This window comes from Microtus pennsylvanicus, chromosome 7 (genome assembly GCF_037038515.1).
Source record: "Microtus pennsylvanicus isolate mMicPen1 chromosome 7, mMicPen1.hap1, whole genome shotgun sequence".
Lineage (NCBI taxonomy): Eukaryota > Metazoa > Chordata > Mammalia > Rodentia > Cricetidae > Microtus > Microtus pennsylvanicus.
In genome coordinates, this window is record NC_134585.1 from 105,209,897 (window position 1) to 105,234,007 (window position 24,111).

Genomic DNA, 24,111 nt, shown 5'->3' on the forward strand with positions numbered 1-24,111 from the left:
ATCTAAGATATTCATCAGTCTGACTACAGAGCAAGTCAAGATCAAGCCCCCTCTCCTCTATTGCTTAGGGTCTTAGCTGGGGTCATCTTTGTGATTTCCTGGGAATTTCTCTAGAGCTAGGTTTCTGCCAACCCTATAATGGCTCCCTCAATCAAGATATCTCTTTCCTTGCTCTCATTTCTGTCCTTCCTCCATCTCAACTTTCTTATTTTCAAAGTAATTTTTATATTTGAGGGTTGATGAGGGCAATAATGTAAATTGGTCATAATAAAATCTACAACTTGCCAGGTGGTGGTGGTGCATACATTTAATCCCAGCACTCATGAGGCAGAGGCAGGCAGATCATTGTGAGTTTGAGGCCAGCCTGATCTATTAGAGCTAATTACAGGGCAGGCTCCAAAGCTACAGAGAAACTCTGTCTCGAAAAACAAACAAACAAACAAAGAAATCTACAACTCAAAAAAATTAAAGATCACAGGAGAAAATGAAGTAAAAATTTAGACAAGAGTGTCCAAGGCGGAAATGTTAAGTTAGAACACAAAAGAATGGCCTGTACAAAACAAATAATGTCCTAAAAATGAGCTTAGGCATCCAGCAAGCACAGCTAGCAGGTGAAACAGGTGGTTCTCAGTTAACACATCTGAAGAAGTCAAGGCAAGCAAGAATAGCCATTGGATTCTCAGTAAAGAAGACGTGGATGATTCTAACAGGAGAAGCTAGCTCACTTGGAAGGAGTGAGTTAATAAAGACACAAGTGAACCAGTGAAAAAAGAGTGAAGTAGTGTCCTGGTTAGGTGTTTTGTTTTGTTTTGTTTTGTTTTTGTGAACTCAACACAAGCTTGAATTATCTGGAAAGTTGAGAGAGTGCCCCCATGAAATTGGCTTGTAGGCAAGTCTACATGGCATTTTTCTTGAGTCCTGATTGGTGTGGGAGGACCTAGCTCTCTGTCGGTGGTGCCCCATCTGAGCAAGCAGCTCTGGAGTGTATAAAAACGCAAACAAGTTAGGAGGAGCAAAACCAGTAAGCAGAGATTTTCCATAGCTTCTGCTTCACTTTTCACCTCCAGGTTTCTTCCCTGCTTAGGTTCCTGACTTGAGTTCCCTGGATAATGGACTATAAGCTACAAAATGGAAGAAGCCCTTTCTTCCCAAGTTGTTTTCGGTCATGGTGTTTTATCACAGCAAAAGAAATACATAACTAAGACCTGGAGAAGGCCAGGTACAAGGTAGACACTACTTCTTCCAAAAGATAAAAAGGATCTTATAGGTATTCAGCTAGTAATTTTTCAAAAATACAAAACCCTTAAATAATAATTACCAAATCAACACATGAAAGAAACCAAATTAATCAGAAAACTAATACTAGAGATGTATATGAGTTTTGGTTAAGGATTATATACTGAGTTGAACCCTCCATAACAAACTTTTAGATGGGTGAGAGAGAATGAATCTTTTACTGCCAGAAATCTAAGAAAAACTAGTAACAGCAATCCATCTATTCTCCTTTTACCTTCTCTTGTTATTCAAAGAATATCTCTCTCAGCTAATATGCTATCTTTAGAATGGAAATGGCCTGGACCTCAAAGAAGAGCTACGTGTATACACATATTGAAAGTTGCAAGATATATAATCCAGTTCACATTGAATTGTTTGCATTCTCACACGTCAAACACAAAACAAGCATATTCTTTGGGGGTCACCTTGTTCATTTCCTCATTTGAAATTTTAACACCAGATAGGATGTTAAATCAGTAGGAGCTGGTGCTGCTCTCACTTGGGCTTCAAACATCCTCCATATGTATAAACACATCCATAAATAAAGGTGCTAATGTCAGGAACGAAGAAGATCTTTTAATAAAGTACACTAGCCCTCGCACACAGAGCTGCCTTTATATCGGAGGTCGCTCTAGAGCCTCATTCACAATTAAACACTATCTGTTTAAATGAATTACTTTCCCCCCTTCCATTTCTGCAGATGCAGATAAAAATGTGCATCTCTAAAGGTGCTATTTATATATTTAATTTTGATTTTTATTATTTTAATATTACCATTCTATCTTATCATGAATAATAGGTACACAGGGGGAGAAGTGTAGCTAGAAGTATTACTCATTGTAGGAAAGCCATCAGGAAGCCCAGGCCTGGTCTTCTCCAAGTTTTTTGACTGCATGATCATTGCTTCAGGACTTACACCTTCTTAAGAGAAAGCCAAGGTCACAGTCATGCCCGTCCATTTTCTTCCTTATAATGAATATGAGCCCATCTGGGTCAAAAGAGAATAGCCATTGCCATACAGATGTTGTAGAAATAGCAATAGTTAAATAGTTTCCTTTACCACCTATTAGAAAATGTTCTGTTATTTTTTTCCCAGTTTATGACATCTTCCTCCAAAGAAAATACACAGAGCACAGCAGTCTTTGTCTTTATGAAACGGGTTCAGTTATTCTTACCTAGCTCACAGAAGATTCTCATTTTAGCACACCTACACACAGGTGACATTTCAGCTTCTGAGTCTGACGTATGTTGGTATTTTATCCCTGGGCCTCTCTGTGTGGGCATGTATCTCTATTCGTGGTCATTCTCCTCTGCGTGGGCGCATTCCTATTCACGGTCATTCTGTCAACGTAGGCTTTACCTTTCCAGAGGATATGGCCTGAAAAGGACATGAGATACTTTATTACCCGCTGCCTTGACAAATAGCAAGTTAGTCTCTACAGTCTCAGTCAAGGGCTTTCAATCTCGGAATGGGTCAGGGAAATCACGTGTTCCATAATTGCCCCTCACATGTCACAGCTCTGATGTCGCAGTGGTAACGAATCATTGTCACATATGTACATGTTTGTCTGTTTGTTTTATGTTTCCTAGGATTCTAAGTTGGCCAGTTTCTGGGGGAGCTTGTGATTGCCATATGTTGAGAATGTATAAAGTTTGCTGCCTCTCCTCCCCTAGGGTCAGGGGGAGGACTTGAAGCCAAAGTTCCTGTGATTGTTTAGTTCCAGCCTGAGAAAGTCTGATCATAAGCTGCTGAGTCATTAGAAAAAGACTGAATAGCGAATTGTTTCAATGGTGGCATGATTTTTCAACGAATGGGGATTGCCATAGTGACATGAAAAAGTTAGCATCTCTCTTTAAAGCCAGAGAAACTGGTAACATTGTCACACTGTTGATATCACATATGAGCCATCCCCTGGAGATAATATTTTGGATGTCTTTGGAAGAAAATCTTGAGGGGCACAGCTGTCCAAAGACAGCTTCAGGCCCGGATAGAATAGACTAGTATTAGTCTTGCTGGGATTGTGGAGCGAAGGAGACTATATCTCAACAACCCCTTCTCCAAAAGGCCTTCGTTGAAGAGATCCTTAGGGGTAAGCCTGCAGGTCTCCACTCATTTCGGGAGAGGATAAAAGTGCTGCATGGTTTGAGAGCTACACATGACCCCTAGTAGCTAGGCTGCTAAGGCCGACTTGACTGACAGAGAACTCTTTGTCTCTCCTCTGCCTAGGTGCAAGTGCAACCTGCACGCCACTGTGTGTGTGTATGACAACAGCAAACTGACGTGTGAGTGTGAGCACAACACAACAGGTCCAGACTGCGGGAAATGCAAGAAGAATTATCAGGGCCGACCGTGGAGTCCAGGCTCATACCTCCCTATCCCCAAAGGCACTGCAAACACCTGTGAGTAGCTGGGCTCCATTCCATGTCCTGTGCATGACGAATGGTTTCTTCCTCCCTTCCTCTTCCAGTTGTGACTTTGCTTCTTTCCTCTTCAAAATGCAGCGGAAGATTTATTCCGGATCTTGCCATTTGCAAGCGTGTATTAGCATTGTAATCACCTGTGAGAGTCAGTCCTCTAACCTTCCCACTGTGGTGCAAAATAGTTCATAAAAATCGCAGAGGTAATTTTGTTCTAAGTAGATGAAACAGGAGGTAATCCCCCCCCCAAATTAATAGCACAGGCCAGGAAAATTCTCAATACCGACTAGCCGTAAACAAGTTCCAGAAACCGTTAGGTATTGACACGTCCGTTTCTATTTCTCACAGGGAGTAAGCCAAAAGATGCTTTGTACAGTGAAGGTTAGCCCCTCCAATTCTAGGTAGCACGCAATGTTGCCTAGGGAGAGAGGCAGCTTTTTGCAAATGCCAGCCACCAAGCCATGACCGCTTTGGATTCTTTCAGCGAGGGATGCCTTTGGATAAAAAGCATGACTGCAAGCCTCGGGGTGCCACATGAAGAAAAGAGGCATAGGCAGCATCTGTGTTCTCAGGGACCACATGCAATGCCCATGAAGACTTATGTCATCCCTACATATGTAAAGACCGAGCTTGACATGCTGGAGGAAAAAGAGGACGATTTCCTGACTAATCAGCACAGTTCTGAGGACGGAAAGATTAGCCCCCTGGAAAAGTCTAAAGTTTGCCCTCTTTAAAAAGCAGAGGAACGGCAAGATAAGCACAGAACTGCACAGCAAGACGTCTGAAGAGCCACAGGACAGTGAGAAGCTGAAGAGCAAGCCACAGGCTCCATGCGAGGCAAACAATTTTATCTGGCACTTCAGAGCAACAGCTGGGAGAAGTCAGCGATGACAACCGGTATCACAAGAAGCCAAACTTTATCAAGTTACATGTCGCAGTAATGGACCAGGTAACAAGCTATGAAGTGTGGGGACAGGAAATTAAGATAATTTATGAAGCAGGAAAAAATCTTCCCAGAAGTGAAAAAAGAATCCCTTTGTAAGAATGTTCAGTTTATCTCTGTGTTAAAAAACTGACTTCTTGCTACTAGAATTAATATATTAAAGCTCTGTTAAGCAGAAACGTTGGTTTTTTTTTTTTTTCTAGGTGATTTCTAGGAGACTTGAAGCTTTCTGTGGTCATTGAAAGCCATGGACTCGAGACTTTGGAAATGATCTCCTGAGGTTGTCTGTTGCTCTCTTGTATGTCTGACTACCTGAGATCTCCCATCGGCACAGCTGTCAAGCTTAGTTTAAGGCTTCCTCTAAGTGAAAACAGTTCAGAGTTCAGCTTCAGGTCCTGAAGGTGAATAGGAGAGTAGGAAAAGGGCCAAGTTCACCCAACTTTCTAGCATTCTGCTCCAGGCTCAGAGTCAGACCTTGGCAAGGTCACTGGAAGGGCAGTGGGTAGTTACTATTGGCTTCACCCTAACACCACCCCATTCTACCTGTTCACTCTGCCTCAAATAATTGTTTTTTTTTTTGTAAGATTTCCTCTAGGAAGACCTTGATTCTGAGTAGCTCCCTTCCTGAAATGAGTTTCTTGCTATATTCTCCAGGGGGTAGTTTTACTCCCTTAGCCATTTGCATATTAAATACCACCAAGTTAGTCCTGGCCAAGAGATCATATCCTCCTTTGATTTTTTTTCCCTATAGCCCTGATGGTTCAACTCTCCACTTTCCTGTTTTTGACTGACCTTCTATGAACTAACAGAATTCTTTCACATCTGTGTTCAAGCAACATAGTGACATATGGACCCAACGGTTAATAGTGGCTAAGGGAGCAATTCAAACTTCCAGTCATCAATAGGGCAAAATCTTGGTAAAAGACTTTAGAAATTATATAGAATATGCTTGAAATTGACATACTTTCTAGCATTTCAGGCTTTAATTTAAACACCCATTAACGACAATAAACACTTCCACAAGTTGGCAGTGTGTTACAAGATCAAATCCACGGTCCTCTATTTGCTAATGGCCTGTCCTCTCCAACATCCTGTTTCCCACTCTTGGATCATCGTTCTTCCTTCGTAGCATTTTAAGATGAAGACGCCAACTCACAAAATATGTTTTGCATAATACCTTCACAAAGTGTACAAAATCAGTTCAAGATTCTTTCATATGACGGTCTTGTCCTCTGCTGGATAGCTTTGCTAACGTAATTGGTTTTATAACTTCAGTGTTGCATAGCTCCTAACCTTGACCCTTTCTATCTTTCAAAGTAGTATTAGAAGTCTATTCATCCTAGTTTTATTTATTCCAGTTTAACAATCTTCCAACCCATATCCCATCTTCATGTGAAAATGCTTCCATGTCACTTAGTCAGAGAAGCCCTCTAGTTCATTACTATAGTTCTTAAACCCAAGTACCAAGCTCTTCTCTTCTATAAGGCTTATGGAAAAGGCATCTTTCTTGTCTCTCTAGTTATCTCTATTCTATTTTTTTTTTAAAAAATAAAGGTCCTTTATATTTCACTTTGTTTTCCAGAACCTCCTTCACTTTCATGGATCTCCTTCCATATTGTCTGTTCTCACATGCATGCATGTGTTAGCCCACGCATGTACACCATTACATGACTTTATTCTGTGCATTGTGAGTCAACTACCTCTCTCAGAGACTCTTAGAATGTCACACCTCCATAACAAACAAAGTCATTGGCATAAAAAAAAAAGAAGAGATTGAAACCTTCAGCATCCACCTCAGTGACCTGGAGATGCCACCATTCAGAAGTAATCTCTACCCTTAGAATCACAAGTAGGTAGGAGAACATCAGATTCTGTGTTCTTGTATAGGTTTGCGCTAGAAAGACAGGAGATTTTCATCATGAGTTGCACTTCAAGGATACCTAGATTGCCATTTAGAAACAACTCTAACTGGAACCTTGCTTCGAGTTTCTGAGCTGTGAAGTTATTGTATTTTAGAGCAACTCAGAGCCTCTTTCTCATGACATGTATAGCCCCAAGGAAGAAGAGTATGGAATACTAATACTCAAAAATAAAATCACCATAGCCTGCTGGATATATAGTACTATTCTCTGCATTTTTACTATAATAAACTTGAACAATGCTAAGTAAGAACTTCTCCGATGATAATTTTTCATTGTGCTTGTATTCAAGACCCAGTGTCTTTAAAGACATATGCATGTTCATAAAGATCTTTGTCTTTTCTCCTAAAAAGCTTATTTTATAGGAATGGCATCTTTTTGTATTCTTAATGATCTCTATTCTACGTTTAATAGAATGCATTCTTAAATGTCCTTTGAATTTCATTTTTATTTTCCAAATAAAAAGAAGCTCTGTCCAACATAGTGCCTAACCATGATTCTCTTGATTTTTATTGTTCAAATCATGCATAAGGCATTCAGTAGCAATCTCCAAACTCTTACCCCTGTGGTATATGCAATATAAGCATGATTTTTTTTACATGCAACTTAATAATATCCCTGTAAAAGCCACATTTACATCAAAATGTAACGTCTCAACATCTGTTTCTCAAACTGTGCTCTTTTACCTATAGAAAAACTCTAACCGGCCTAGGAAATGACTCTGTGGGTAACAAAATTTATATGCAAGTATAAGGATCTGAGTTATGATACACAGAGCCCGCTTAAAGCCAGATATTGTAGTGAACATCTGTAATCCCAGCACTCCTACCTGGAGATGGGAGGTGGAGACAGAAGACTGTAGAACGGTGGTTCTCAGCATATGGGTCACTACCCCTTTAGATGCAAAGGGCCCTTTTCCAGGGGTCACCTAAGACCATCAGAAAACATATTGCTAAATTCAAGAAGTCCTTGTTTTTTACTGCTGAGTAATACTCTAATATGTATATATTCCATACTTTCTTCATCCATTCTTCCGTTGAAGGGCATCTAGGTTGTTTCCAGGTTCTGGCTATTACAAACAATGCTGCCATGAACATAGTTGAACATATACTCAATCGCAGTGGGTTTTTGATCCTACTGCACGTACTGGCTTTGGGGGAGCCTAGGCAGTTTGGATGCTCACCTTTGGAGACCTGGATAGAGGTGGGCGGTCCTTGGGCTTCCCACAGGTTAGGGAACCCAGATTGCTCTTCGAGCAGATGAGGGAGGGTGACTTGATCGGGGGAGGGGGAGGGAAATGGGAGGCAGATGAGGGGGGGAGGCAGAAATCCTTAATAAATAAATAAATAAAAACATATTGCTATTCATAACATTAGCAAAATTACTGTTACAAAGTAGCAATAAGAATAATTTTATGGTTGGGGTCATTGCAACATTAGGAATTAAAGTGTCACAGTACTAGGAAGGTTGAGAAACACTGCTGTAGAAGGTCATGAGCCAGCCAGTCAAGAGGGTGGGAGGCAGCCACTGACACAGAAGGCTATCTTCTGATCTCTATACATGCAACATGGCAAGTACATACCTGATTTATACGTGTAAACACCTGCCTACACACACCATACACAGAAAACAGTCTTCTTAAATGCTATGGCAAAAGAATTAGAAAATTCTATTATACTAAGTTTTACATACTCACAATCACATTATTAGAAATATCTAAGAAGTTCTGGCCTAAATTAACCTGTTTGACTCAGTATTTCCCAAACTTCTTTTTTATTTCCTTGAACATCCAGTAGCTTTCTACGAAACACTCTTGTGGGGCATGCTGATCTAAACAATTTCTTGCAGTGTGACCTTAAGAATAGCATGGAAACAGACAAAAGCACAGTCAGTTCTGCTGTATTCTTATTTTTACCTTTCTCTAAAAGACCTAGTCTAATATTCTTCAAGGAAGGAAAATTACATTGATCCGACCTGGGCCTTATTTGTCTGTTTGGCTATCCAACTTGAATTGTTGTACAAAGTCTCCCACTCCTCTGAGTAACGGGAAGTAATTTGATGACTATTCTATTATTTTCCCTGATATTAAATTTGCATTGACCAGTTTCTATAGTCCCAGATGTACACATGGATGCATCATGATCCAGCCAGTTTCCTGACCACTTTAGATGCATTAGTCCCTTCTAGACTCACACCCAATCTTTTAACGTTGATGCTATGGTTTTTAATTTTCACGTATGGAAAACATATGACTATGATTCTTGGGATTCAAGTTTGCACAGGTAGCAGGGGTGGGGTGAAAACTTAAGCCAAGGTTTATCTTTCCTCTACACATTTCCCACTACACATTTCAGGCTATTTGAAGTGACCATCTCTGTCCCCACAGGGACTTGAGCTCCACTTTGACATCCATTCAAACAAGAGACTCTTCTCTAAGTCCCATGACTTCTCAAAACTCTAATTGTTACTTCCTGTTCTTGAAACCATCCCGCCTGCCCCTGCTTATTTCCCAGCCCTGTCTCTTGTCACTCTGCAGCCACCTCCTCAAGCATTCCAGTCTATTCTTTTGTTTTAGTTCGTGCTTTAGCAGTCATCAGCCAGTTCTAGCTCCAGTCTTTTCGGTGAGAACAAAGCAACTTTATCAGTAGTCTCTACAGATCACAACACCATAGAAAATTCATCTCTTTCTCCAAGAGCACCTTTTTTTCCTCTTTATTGAAATTCTGTTTATTCCATCAAGACTCAGTGCTAACTCATCAATGAAGCCTACCTAAACTTGCCTATACAAAGCTACTCCCGTCTTTCTCCCTCACTCTAACTTTTGATAGTGTGTCTAGACTTAATGGAACTTCCTGACTATCTCTAACAAAAATTATTTTAAAAAAAAAAAGAGCTATTGTTGCGTGCTTAAGCTTTTGTACTTCATTAAAAACTTTATCTACATTACAGACTTAAACCCCACACTATCTTCATTTAGTCTGAACTACTATTATCTTATTTGAAATATAGAAAAACACAGGCATAGAAAATGAGTAAGATTTCCTAGGCTAGCACAGCTAATGTCTGTAAAGGCCAGATTTAAACTCAGCTCTGTCTAGATATAGGTACTGAACATCAGCCATTTAAGAGCATGGCTATGCTTTATTCTTGGTTCTTTTAAGTGTTTATGGAACAGTTATTTTGGTAAGTGATTGAGTAATCCTAAATAATCCTATAATGTATGCTTGGCTGGATTGGCTTTGCATCCGTCTTCTTATGTCTTCTGGAATATGTGGCCTTCACAGTCCATCAGGTCTAACACCAGAGTCTTCAGTCTCCAACAGAGAGAGACCATCTGAGATCCTGGAGGGAGTCCAAGAATAAAACAGGCTCTTTGGTTCTCACTAGCCATACAGCCATCTAGAAACGGTATCCTGGCAGGCTGATTTTCACAGGCCTCCCTGAGCAGAATTCCATGTCTGGGTTCCTGGACCACTTCCAGCCTCTGACCTCCAGTCCTTGAAGCTGAGAACCCCCATTTAATCACTAGGGTAGCAAATGTGACTGGCTGACTATGCATTCAAGAAGCTTCTAAACCCAAATGCACAAGCAGAATTCCAAGCTGTTCACAAGCCCCAGCCTGGATGCCCTTATCTGAAGCTCATGGCATCAGCTATGGTTCTGAATGCAACGCTTTCGGGAATTTTGAACGGCATGACAGTACACATATTTTCTGTGGTTATTGTACTCAAGGAAGAATATCAACAGCCTTACTCAATCAAGCATTTTATATGATTATTCTCACCAAGGGAATAAGAGGAGACAACACATAAAGTTACTGACTTTTTCTCCAAATTACTTTATATCACATTATGTTGTGCCCTAGGAGTATGTTGGGAAAAGGTTTCCATTCTCACATTTTCTGTTTAAATTTGAGAATGATAGAGAAGAGATTGCAGTCTGTAGTAAATAGAATGACTGTATAAAGTAATGGGTATGACCTAGGATTACGAAGTTAGTTCTGAGTTCAAAATTCAGTTTTCTTCTCAATTAACCAGGTTGATCTCGGGCAAGTGACACAGCCTCTTCTATTTACATTTTCTCCATCTGTAAAATTAGCTTGGCTATTTACAGAGTGGACATAAAAATTAAATTAATTAACACAGGTAAGAGAGTGCTGTGCACATACCACAGTGAATTTAGTTGCTATGATTATTATATTCACACTGGGAGCTAGCACAGGATCAGCAAAGTCTCCCCTTGGAGATAGGTATATGGAAAGACATATTGGACACTGTAGGCTAATACTCTGCTGTTATTCCTACTACAAAATAACTGCTATGACCTCAGACATACTCAAAGCCTTATGACCCGTGTGTTTTCTTTCCTGCAATTAAGGCCGCATGTGGCGTCAGATAATATTCCAAAGTCTGCTTCATAAGGTCGGGAGCAGGAAAGTTAGACTTCTTTCATGCTAATAACATCAGACTAAAACGTCCCATCATCCACATCCCACCTTCAAAGGGGAAGGGAGATCCTGAGGGTATCCAGGTTGCCAGCCCTCTTCCTACGGCAGCAATGACATGGTAAAGCCACTCTGCTTACAGATGATCCTTTTCCTTAGGCTTCCCACCTTTGATGAGTTTATTCTCCCATTTGTCAGATACATTAATACAGAAAGTCGGGTTAATATCACTTCTGCCATGCCTACCATGTATACTTCATTCCCAGAGCCCTCCTATGACAGAAAGGTGACATTGACGCTCTCAATTTGGATAATTTACACAAGAATTCTACAGTGTCGTTTTATGAAGGCAACCTTATTTCCCTCATTTTCAAGTTTCTAAGAGACAACACACCATACTTCCTAGCAACCTTATGAATGAGTCTGCAGAATACTTTCATACCATTCCTGACCTCTTCTTTATGGCGTTTTAGGACTAAGTGTTCCCAATGGCTGCAGTCTGACTGGGGGATGACTACTCACCTACTTGGTGGGTTTTTCAAACCATCTATCACAATACTGGTCATTTTTCCTTACATTCTGATGTACACCAAGTCCTAACGTGTTGCTTCCCTCATGATAGAAAGCTGCAACCCTGCCGCTGGTTCTCTGGAGTTATAGCTTTAGCAATGCCTTAATCTGCTTCTGCAGAGTGGTTTTTTTTTTTTGAGATCTTCACCATGTTGACTTCTTTAAGCTTAGTTACATACCCTTTAGCTATTTGCCTGATGGAGAAAGAGCTAGCCAAAAAAAAAGAACTTTGAAAATGAAGAAATTAAAAATATCACCTTATAACATTATATGATTCTATTACATTCTTGTCTCTGTTTTCAGCAGTATTCCATTATAAAAACATTGGCATATATGGAATAGGAAGGGATGAATGATAGCCAGCCTCTTCCTGCCTTCTTTCTCTTGTAGGAAATGGTGATATAATGCCCCTTTGGTTTACTTGTATATATTTCTATAACCTAGTGACATTTTAATTCTAGACACATCAGTGCTAAAATCATACTCTGTGCACTGCAGAGCCTCTCAATAGAGGTCACCCACTCTGTGTGGGTGTCGATATTTTTTACCAGGATGTGTTTACAATGCTCAGACAGGTACGGGGAGTCACATGCTCTAGTGCTTCATGTAAAGGGGTCAGCTTGGGTTCCTGAAGCTCCTTATGCCACTTCTGTGAAATAAAAGGCTGAATACGAAGATTTCTTAAATCCCTTTAAGATCTCAAACCTTTACCCACCTTTGAGGTTTAGCTTGTGTTGGTTTTCCCACTCCCTTTTTTATTAGTGTACTTTTATTTTGTACCACATCTATTTTTTTTTCCAGAGCTTCATCGAGATTGTTCAGAGAATGATTTAAGCCAATGGAATCTAAATTTCTAGTTCTTTAAATAAAGAAGTTCAATTTCAAATCTAACTTTAAGCATTAAGGTTATATGCTTATTATTTTTTATTTATTTATTTTATTTTTTATTTCTTCCTTGACCCATTGATGATTCAGGTAAGCATTGTTTAATTTCCATGTGTTTGTGGGCTTTCTAGAATAGTGCTGCCGTTAAATTCTAATTTTAAGCCATGTTAATCCAATAAGATACATGGGGTTATTCCAACTTTTTTGTATCTGTTAAGGTTTCCTTTGTTACCGAGTATGTGGTCAGTTTTTGAGAAGGTCCCATGTGCTGCTTAGAAGCAGGTATATTTTTTTATGTTTGGCTGGAATATTCTATAGATGTCTATTAAGTCCATTTGAGCCATAACATCTGTTAGTTCCCTTATTTCTCTGATAATTTTTTGTCTGACTGACCTGTCCAGCGGTGAGAGTGGAGTGTTGAAGTCTCCCACTATTAGTATGTAGGGTTTAATGTTTGGTTTAAACTTTAGAAGTGTTTCTTTTACATATGAGGGTGCCCTTGTATTTGGGGGCATAAATGCTCAGTATTGAGATTTCCTCTTGATGGATTTTTCCTGTGACTAATATGAAATGTCCTTTTTTGTCTCTTTTGATTGACTTTAGTTTGAATTCTATTTTGTTAGTAATTAGAATAGCTACAGCCACTTGTTTCTTAGGTCCATTTGATTAGAAAATTTTTTTCAACCCTTTACTCTGAGCCAATGTCTGTCTTTATGTTGAGGTGTGTTTCTTGTATGCAGCAGCAGAATGGATTCTGTTTCATACCCAATCTGTTAGCCTGTGACTTTTTATGGGTGAGTTAAGTCTATTTATATTAAGGGGTATTAATGAACAGTGATTGCTACCTCCTGTTATTTTAATTTTTGTTTTTGGTGGTGTTATTTTGTGCATATTTTTTCTTCTTTGGGATTTGCTGCTGTGAGATCATCAATTGTCTGTGTTTTTGTTGATGTAGCCAACTTCCTTGGTTTAGAGTTTTCCTTCTTGTACTTTGTGTAGGGGCTGGATTTGTGGCTAGGTATTGGTTAAACATGATTTTGTCATGGAATATCTTGTTTTGTCCTTCTATGGTGATTGAAAGTTTTGCTTGGTATAGGAGTCTGGGCTGGCATCCATGGTCTCTAAATGACTGCATAACACTTGACCAGGACCTTCTGGCTTTCATTTTCTCCATTGAGAAGTCAGGTGTAATTCTGGTATGTTAATGTTTTGATTATTATGTGTGACGAGGGGACTTTTTTATCCACTCTATTTAGTGTTCTGTATGCTTCTTGTATCTTTATAGAGATATCTTAACTTAGGTTGGATAAGTTTTCTTCTATGAGTTTGTTAAATATATTTTCTGTGCTTTTGAGTTGGACTTCTTCTCCTTCCTCTATTCCTATAATTCTTAGGTTTGGCCTTTTCATTATCTCCCAGATTTCCTATATATTTTGGGTTAAGCTTTTGTTAGATTTAATGTTTTCTTTGACTGATAAGTCTATTTCCTCTATTATATCTTCAGCGCTTGAGATTCTCTCTTCTGTCTCTTGTATTCTCCTGTTTATGCTTATGTTTTTGGTTCCTGATTGTTTTCTCATAACTTCTGTTTCTATAAGTCCCTTGGCTTGGCTTGTGTTTTCTTTATTGTCTCTATTTCAGTTTTCAAGTTTTGAATAGTTTCTCTTGTATATTTGATTGCTTTTTCTTGGTTTTCTTTAAGGGATTTGTTGATGTCCTCAAACGTCCATTTCTTTGAGGGAATGTCTCATTTTCTCTTTAAGAGTCTCAAACATTCTCCTGAAGTTATTTTTTAGGTCATTTTCCTCTGCTTCATCTATATTTGGTTGTTCATGTCTTGCTGTTGTAGGGCCACTAGATTTACTGGTGTCTTTACACAATTAAGGGGAGCATGATAAGGAAAATGAAAGATGCCAGCATGTGCCTCGACAATTTCTCTGAGCACAATCTGAGGCATACTATCACATATGATTGCAGTGACCATTGTAAGATGTGGTCAAATCCCTGGATGGTTTACCAAGTTCTTCAACTGTCCACAGACAACCAAAAAAAGGAGCTTTGACATTAAAATAGGAACAATTAGGAGAAAATATCACTAGGCAATAGATTAATGAGAATACCTTGGTGTTCAGATATATTCAATTTCAAAACTCTTTATTCAAATGATCAGTTTAAAAATCTTTTCTGAGCAAGTACCATTTTTACAGACATGGCCTAAAAAATGACTCATCTGGCAATACCTCAGGAAACAACAACTCCCAAAATGAAGAAGAGCTTGAATTCTAAGCATCCGGTATTAGGTAATAGCATCTTCCCGAGGAAACTAGAATCTCACAATGGTCACAGCTGGCACTGCGTGGACACTCGGGATGAGCAAGGGTCTCCTACGCTTGTGGCCCCAGAGGAACAAACACACTTCTGCATCTCTCTGAAGCATCCTACAGAAGCAAGCACTGCAGTAAGCTGCCTTGCAAGCGTGTTCATTCCTGGGCCTGGTAGAACTCCCTGAGCAGTTCACCTTGCATTTATGCAGGGCCCTCTGCCTCTGTGGAAGTTTGAAAACACATGAAGAGTCTCTCTCTGCTAGCTCAACTTCCATTTGCTTTGATGGATTGCAAACAGGCAAGCAGTACCTTGCATGAGAGAAGAGTTTTCAATCATAAGGAAATTCTGAGCTTCTGCAATTGACACTAAAATTATGATGCTGCCATCACACCTGACTCGGTGGGGAATTTGCAAAAATGGAAGAAAAAAAAATGTTCAGTACCAAGTCAGTGTCACATTGCGGTAAAGAGAGTTGACTAAAGTCTTGGCCTTGGAGTCTAGCTGTCCTTTGCAGAAATCATAATCAGCATAAAATTCAGTTCATAAGAGAGTTAAAATATGGACATTTGGTTTTTCAGTTTTTGATTGAACGGAGATAAGTAATTAAGCTGAAGTATTATGAACTCCAAGGACTTAGGGGCTGAGGATATGGCTCAGCAGGTAAAGTCCTTGCTGCACAAGCATGAGAATCTGGGTTTGGATCCCCAGTACCCACATAAAAGTTGGCCCAGTATATATGCTTGTAAACTTAGCACTGAGAGAGAGGGCAAGACAGACCTAGCACAGAGGCCCACTTGTTAGCCTGTCCAGCCAAAACTGTAAGATTCAAGCTGAGTGAGAAACCGTGTCTTCGAATAATACCATGGGAAGGAATAGAGGAAGATACCTAACACTGACCTCTGCCTTCTGCATGTGCAGGCTGATGTGTCTCCCGGACACACATGTACTTGTACAAACACATGCAATAATCACAACAACAAAGTTAAGTCAACTAAAGCATCTAAAATGAAGAGATCTTTTAATAACTTAAAGTAAGACTCTATCCTTTCCTTTTTCCAGGATTTTAAATACATCATAATAACCCTTTATTCTATAGTCTCCCATTTCTCACAGGGGCCACAGAAAAATACAGCTTAATTTTAAAGGCTACAAAGCTAGAAGTCTCAGAAAAAGGTACAGAGATCAGTTCAGTTATGCGGGGGGCGGTTGTTAGAAGATAAGTGTTAAAATAAAAACCTAACAGTTCTTACAGTTTCACCTGTGAGTATACTTCAGCGATGTGAAGAACTCAACTGACCAACTCATTAACAGTTATTATTTATTGGTTTCATAACTTATATCAGACATGATTTAGGATTATCTTGTTCAATATTCACAGTAGCCCAATGCAGTAGATATGATTGGCCCCCTCGCAGATGAGGAAACAGGCTTGCTTGGGTCAGCTAAAAATCATCTAACTAACCAGAGTAGCAATTCATGACCCCAACTCAGGACTGCATCTAGATGCAATCTATATCTCCATCTAGATACAGTCTATATCTCCATCTAGATGCAACTACATCTCATTTGCACCTATGAAGAAACCATAAACGGTTTGTCAGGAGGTAAATCTCTGATATATAATCAGCAATATCTACCACAGGTCTGCTTCATGAGCAAGCTAAGACAGTAAGAGCAACTATTTCAAAAAGACTACATATGAAATGATGGTCTACATGCTTTCCATATATATGTATATATATATATATATATATATATATATATATATATATATATGTATGTATATATATATATATATATATATATATATATATATATATTCTCCATCACAAACAGAGAGATAGGAAAATAAGTGAGCATTGAGATTATAGGGAACGTGCCCAAAATCACAAGTTGGTAAGAATTTAGGAGTCAGAGCCACCCTTTGAATTCAGATGTCTGGCTGATAAGACTCTGCACTTGGTCAAAGTACTACATGCTTGGTAGGAGGCATAATGTGGATGCAGACTAAATGTGTGTCCACATTTCAAAGGCATCAAGCCAAACACTGAAATAGTTTCACCAGCTTAGCATGACTTGTAAATCAAAGAAAAGCTGAATAATCAGTGAAGGCCATGATCAATATGAACGATGTAATGTATTCTTGAATTATTCTGCTCAATTAAGTTTTCATTACAGAGTTTAATCCACATATCTGACAAGTAAAAGAGGAATAAAAAGGATGACTATGTGAAATTAATCAAATAAACTGTCAAATAATTTTTCAGCAGCGAATTCATGTACCTTGTAACAGATTTAAAGAGACCTACTGCATATGCAAATGCATTTGCACAGATGCCCAAGGTGTATATTTTGTGGTCAGATCAAAAACCTAGCTTAATACTGTCTGGAGCCATATGGAATTAATCCAATAATCTTATAAATAAGCACAAAATGTTTGGTGTCACTAGGTACCCTTGCTTCACTGATTGAAGGGTGACATTAACTCTTCAATTCTGATGAACTTAGGAGTTCAAGAATAAATGCAAAAGATTTCAGTGTGTGTATACATACATATATGCATATTTTGTATAAAGTTTTTATACTGATTTCTAATAATTGGAGTCACCACGTGTCACGTTTCTAAGACTTTTACAATAAGTTAAAGGTGTCACATACCATATAGCTAACAGTTCTTTATTATTCTGTTTTGTTTCCTCTGCAGGCATCCCCAGCATTTCCAGTATTGGTAGTAAGTAAAATAATCACCAACCCAAACCAAGGCTAGCTTTGCTTTGTTGTTCAGCTCCTCAGAGCTCTTTTCTCATGTCCATTTCTGATGCAATAGAGCAATATCTATTGGGATTCAAGTTTCCTGCTGGTTTTAGGTACTGGTGCACGGAGAACACAGACAAAACAGTGGCTTATGCACAGCTCTTCTGTACATGTGCAATGCCTATTTCCTAATGACTTTGGCTTCATGAAGGCCACCTGAACAGAGACCTGAATGAAGAAGCAATTGCTTAGATAAATACATCTTGTCTTATATACAGTCCTATGTTATACTTAGTGATCAACAACAGATTCACTCTCTTTATAGGACCAAGTGTAAGTCTCAAATGTAACTGGGAGGAGAAGAGGATGAGTGTCCATGAGTGTCCAAAGTATGTTCATTAAAATTCAAGGAAAATACCATGAAGCCAGGGAGGAAATCTTTTAATGCATTAAAATATAGGTTTTGTGAAGGCCTGAAAGAGGTGGGTTGATGATCATTAATCATTCCTAGGAATTAAGGACAATCAGTTTGCACACTGCCCACTCCTCTCTTCTGAATTACAGTGGTCTGTTCACTCTGGAGCCCTTTGTTTTCTCTCTGGTAAGAAAGGGATAAATGTACAAAATGTAAGCATAGGACCAAAACTTCCTAAAAAAGTCTCTTAGTAGAAATCCAAGCAATTGAAGAGCAATCTCCCCTCCACTTTCTGGACAACGCTTTCCAACATCACGGCTTTGAGCATGTCCAGCTTCTACAAGAGGGTCAGGTTGCAGCTCTTCTTCCTGTCTGAATTAGTGTATCCTCACCCAAGACTGGAAGTATTCATTACGAATGTACACTATACCATATCAGAGCATAATTTCTCACAGTTTTTTACAAAACCTTAGAGCCACAGCTGAATCACCGATTTAGAAATAAAATACTAAGGAAACCTCAACTATGGTCTGTAAACGAAAAGAACACTGGTCCCTATGATGGTCACTCATCAAAGGCTTGTGTCCTAAGAATTGTGCCAAGGAGAATGTTTACAGTGTAAATAACAGCAGATGAAGCATGGCCAAACCCAACACTTTCCTAAAAGCAATACTCTGACAATATGGATAAGAAACTTGCCACTTCTTATGCATGCAAGGCCAGCTCTTCTAATTGATGAGTCAGCCCAGTTTACTTAAACCTGTGAATAGACACAGGCTCTTATTTGTTAAGCATTAGACATGTTGAATGCCATGAAAATCAGTTGCTCTGTAATCAGAAGCAGCATTTACATCCACTTTGATACAAACCTACAATAGCAGCACTGTCTTTGTGATCTTACAAAAGCGGTCTTGGGGCTGCCTAGCCAATGAAGATGTTCAGCTCTAATATCCCTGCCGTAGTGCTTGGCATTTGCCCAGGTATGTCGCTCCAAGTGCTCCTTTCAGGCCTTGACAACTATTCTTGTAAAACTTTAAGGCAGAGGGAACCAGAAGGGCTCTCGTGATCTGGTGTGCCCAGAGTTTCAGAAATGGATGAGTGGAAAAGTAGTTCTTTGGTGCTGGGATGTGTTTTCGTTCTGAGAGCCAGTTGTGTGTTGCATGGACCTCTGACCGTACCTGCTCACTCCACATCTCATCTGGCCGCTTCCACCCCATCCCCCATCTCTGAGCATCAGCAGATGTTGACCTTTTACACACGGAATCAGGAAATTCCAGTTTTGTTTTGCGCAGTAAAATTTTGAAATCAGCGGTGACCCAAAAGGATGCTGTGCCATTCCTTTGGAAGATGGACTAATCTTTATTATTATCAGGAACCTGAGAAAATTTTACGACTAATAATCTGTGACAAAAACCCTATGACTCCAAATGATAGTCTGTAGCCCGAACACCTCTGACTATTCATCTTAGAGCACAATGGGTGGGTTGTTTTGTTTTGTTTAATTTCTAATAAAGAAAGATGGAAGGGCATTCAGGGATCATCCTGTATCACACAAGACTAGCTTGCCTGTCGCCTGGCTTTTAAGGTAAAGAGATTAATGATAACACCATAAAACACCATGTTATCTTCCAGATGTCTTTAATAGCATTAGCGAGTTCCTTCTTTGTGGCCTTACACAGTACTTGCTGTGTGCACTGGTGGATTCTTTCTTCTCCACAGGGAGAGAATTCACATGATGATGATTCATTGCCAGGCCTAGAAGGTGCAGAGGGGATGGGCAAATGTTTTCAAGGTACATAGTAGAGAGGAGGAAGCTGCTTGGATATTTAGCTAAGTCTGGGCATTTTCCAGGGCTTCTCTTTTCACGCCAAAGAAGCAATCAATGTATAAAATCCCACTCACTGTCTAGGAAGATCCATTGTAACAAATGGAGCACCCATGAGGTTCTGATCATCAAAGTATTTTTCGTGGAAAATAAATGATGTATTTTATCGATGTGAGCTATTGATGTACATAACCATAAGTTTACATACATATGCTGTATTTTACAACGGCTGGAGGATTTAGCTCTAATAGACTTCAGTATAGATTTCATATTGTCAACATCAGCATGAAGAATCAAACACATGGACAGAGTAGCTATCCTTTCTGATCATCTGCTAAACATATTTTTAAAACAAATTTCCCATCAAGGCCATTTGTACCTGCTGCTGTCTGTCTACTAGGAAATAGGTTCCTCAAACACCCCAAGAGCACATCAGTCATTTTGATGTGGTTTGACCCATGGCTAAAAAAAATATTACTAATGATATTGCCAGCAATTAGTGGATCCCAAAATAAATCTGAGCTTTGTGACCGTTGTGTCTATTTAACCTCATATGATAACTATTCATATGCACATAATTCAAAATTTTATTCAAAAGAACATTTGTTGATGCTGATGATCTAAATTAATAAATGGTTTAGTATGGGTGTTTTTTGTTTATTGTGAAAACTTAATCATTATCCTCTAACATATATTATCTAATTCTCAGTACAGCAGCACAAAAAGTTACACTAATCGTGTTAAACGATATATTACACAGAGTATAATTAGGCTGACAAAAACTGTCCTAATGTTTAATAGCTTTGTGGGGGTGTTATTTCTTACAAAGACAGATGATAAATGAGTCAAATGTAAAAAGGTAAATCCTCCAGAGGATGAAATATGACATCAAGAAAGTTCATTTTAAAAATACTTGGAATTTTTAAATAACCACAAACAAAAATACGTAAAAGAAAAATAGTGATGAAGATGGTCTGCAACCCTATATATTACTTTTCCTAAATAACTTTCATTTGGCTGATGTGATGGCTGTACAATGCATATAACAGTGATGGAGCTGTTTGACATCCCCTCCCCCACGGCCCATTTATTAAATTTGAAACAACAATTTACTTAAGGGAAATATCTCATTCTCCTGTTTTCTCTTATAATGAGCATTGCCTTCATCACAGAGTTAAAAACTCATCTCTAATTTGATTTAATTGGCAGGACTATTAAACAAGGGAAATGCTACCTGCAGGGATCCATCAGCCTGTTGAGAAAGCCCAGAAATGTTTTCATACTTGAGAACATTTGATGCCAGTTGGAGACCTTGTAAATGTTGTTTTCCGTACAGCATCCAAATATTTTTGTGTAGTACTGATTTGTTGTAGAAATTTGAATGGCGAGAAGGAAAAATAACAAGGTTAATCATTTACCCACCCAAGGGTTATTAATAATCATGTTCACTCTATTCAGAGAGCTGCAGTGTCTGTTTGATTTTCCCCTTTGTTTTAATACTTCTAAATCCCCCAAATAAAAGTTCCATTGAATTGCCCTTTAACTAATTAGATTTTATATAATGAGGGAAAAATCATCAGGCTAGTGTAGCAACATGGCAAATTGCATGGTGTGCTACATTAATTTTGAACTGTTTGCTGATGTTCTAGAAAGAAAGCTAAGGTCTCGGGTGTAATGCCTTTGGGGACTGTTTTATCATGTACCCAGGTTCCTCATCACAGATCCATTTCATATTTGTGTAAATAGCATTTCATATTCATGAAACCTTTGTTGTTATCCTAAAATTGAATGAACATTAGGATATGGCTGCCTTTTTAATCCTAAAAAAAAATCAAATATTCCGGTGAGAGGATAAGAATCCCCCAGTTACAAGAAGAAGAATTTGAGAGGTACCCATTTTTATTGACAACAATTGCCAATCTTGAGCCATTGACTCTTTTATGTTTTGACCTTTACCTAGTCGATTTTGAAATGTCAACCACTTTTTTAAGTGTGAGCTAAAATCTCTACCTTTGCTAGCTGTCTTGGTAGGATAGAATGTTTTCTAGATAGAAGATATATCAAGTTTCCTATACTGAACCCTCAAACAGATTACTGTGAATCCTTTAAGAATGTGCCAATTAATGACTTCTTGGATTACAAGTCTTCTTAGAGTGCCAATGGGAAGCCAACCAACTGACCATTCTACCTCCTGGGAAAAGTTATGCGAGATATGTGATTTGAATTATAGGGACATGTTCCCCAAGTTTCTATTGAGTTCTGTTTTACACATGGTAAATCTGAGTCAGCTCAGAGTGGCCGAGTAACCTTCCCAAAGTACAATGAGCAGGACTGCCTATCTGACTTCATAGCATTAAATGAAGTGGAAGAGATTATATAAAGAAAAAAATCTGGATTTATTGACTCCTGCCAAGACTCTTTCTATGTAGTTAAGAAATCCCTTGATTACTGAATTGACCCATTTCTGTACAGAGAGCCACAGATTTTGGAGAAAAATGGAATTATTTCCCTGTGCTGTCAGCAAAAGATACAAGCATGGTGAATGAGGACAGAGGATCACAAACCTTTGCCCCCAATAAAGCATGTGGTTCCTCTACATACAACTTCCCAATAGACTTAGCAGAATGTGAGTATATAAATTCTGGGCTACTATAGATGTGAGTATGTGAGCTAGGCAAATTATGTAAGACGCTTACACATACTCTTTGAGAATAAACCAATCTTTTTATCATTTTTCAGTAAAATGCAGGTAACTGTATCATCCCAAGGAGAGGCCTTCTACTATGACATTAAATTCATTTCTCCTTTCATAAGCTTAATGATGCTGTGTGTCTCGGAAGTAGGCAAGATTACATTCAAGAGAATTTCTCCTGAAGAGCTTTGAGATCTTCCATAGGCACTTTCAATGAACATCCATACTGCCTTTTGAAGATTTCCCATGGAATACTAGCAATGATTATATAAATACAGATTGGCCCTGTGGTATTATTCCCAACCAATCTAACCTTCATATTCCCTTGGACATATGCTTAATGAAGGATCACCAGCATCTTTCCAGTAACAGCTTATATTATGGTGGTGTTTCTGAACCAAAAGATTATATTAACATTAGTGCTATTAATATATTGGAAGAACAACTCATCCTACCTTGAACCTTCCATCATGCCCTTAGCAGTAGCTTCCCAGTTATTTAGAGCACCATAGTACAAGATAGTATATGGCCGGGCGGTGGTGGCGCACGCCTTTAATCCCAGCACTCGGGAGGCAGAGGCAGGCGGATCTCTGTGAGTTCGAGGCCAGCCTGGTCTACAAGAGCTAGTTCTAGGACAGGAACCAAAAGCTACGGAGAAACCCTGTCTCGAAGAATCAAAAAAAAAAAAAAACCAAGATAGTATATGATGAATATTCTAGAAAAACGTCAGTATATTTGTTCCTTGATTGGAAAGAATGGTCAGTTTACCCAGTCCTTAAAGACTGTCCACAAGTGAACTGAAACTCACTTTCCTTTTCTGCTTAGTGAATATCACATGATAGAATTTTTTATGGCAATCTTACCTTCAAAACTTGATTATATCAATCAAAAGTCTTTAGTTTCTGCTTCAAGATTGCTTTTTAGCTTGATTCACTAAGGTGTAGGCACTAGATGGTCAGTTTTAGCAATTCTAACATGGTTGGTTTTTTTTTCTTCAATTTACAGTGCAGATACTTTTCCTTGGGAAACAAAAGAGAGAGAAAATGTTCTTTCTGATTCTCATTTTTATAACATGAATCTCAATTTTTCTATTTCATGAAAATGGATTTCAAGTGTTACAGCCAAATTGTTTTAGAATTTTTCACAAGGATTGTATTAACAAAAAGAATCCAGAAAAACAACATAGCTGAATCATTTGCCAAGCTAATGAGTTTTTAAACAGAAATGTGGATATTACCATCCTTATATTGTGAAAGGCTGAAATCTAATATTTATCAGAGTTTTGGAGATAACTTGTCATTCTGAACAGAAGAGTTCATTGACACCATCTAGAAGCAGATTATCTCTAGAGCAAACTACATCTTCATGAGCCTTATACAGATCAGAATAACTTGCTTTGGGAAAAATGAAGACTAAAAAAGAATAGGGGAGTGAATCTCTCTCCGTACTGAGTTTGGAAGAACATTTATACTATATTATTGATCTCCATTTCCATACTAATGGCTACTGGATACTCAGTGCCATGCAGGGTCTATAACATGTAACACCATTTTCTCCATTTTACCAATCAGGAAACTTAGAGAAATTAAGAACTTATAAAGCGATAGAATTTGAGGTCTGGCCTGAGCTCTGCTTATGTGTACCAT

The 24,111-nt window shown here is 38.7% G+C and overlaps 1 protein-coding gene across 7 annotated transcripts in view; it reads left to right on the top strand.

Moving 5' to 3' along the window:
* Ntng1 (netrin G1) overlaps window positions 1-24,111 on the top strand; it is a 337,207-nt gene that overhangs the window by 249,068 nt on the left and 64,028 nt on the right. For all 7 annotated transcript variants that reach the window (XM_075981566.1, XM_075981570.1, XM_075981571.1 and 4 more), the window contains exons 4-5: window positions 3,503-3,675; window positions 17,484-17,510. In XM_075981566.1, the coding sequence (XP_075837681.1) occupies window positions 3,503-3,675; window positions 17,484-17,510 (200 nt within the window). The remainder of the gene's footprint in view (window positions 1-3,502; window positions 3,676-17,483; window positions 17,511-24,111) is intronic.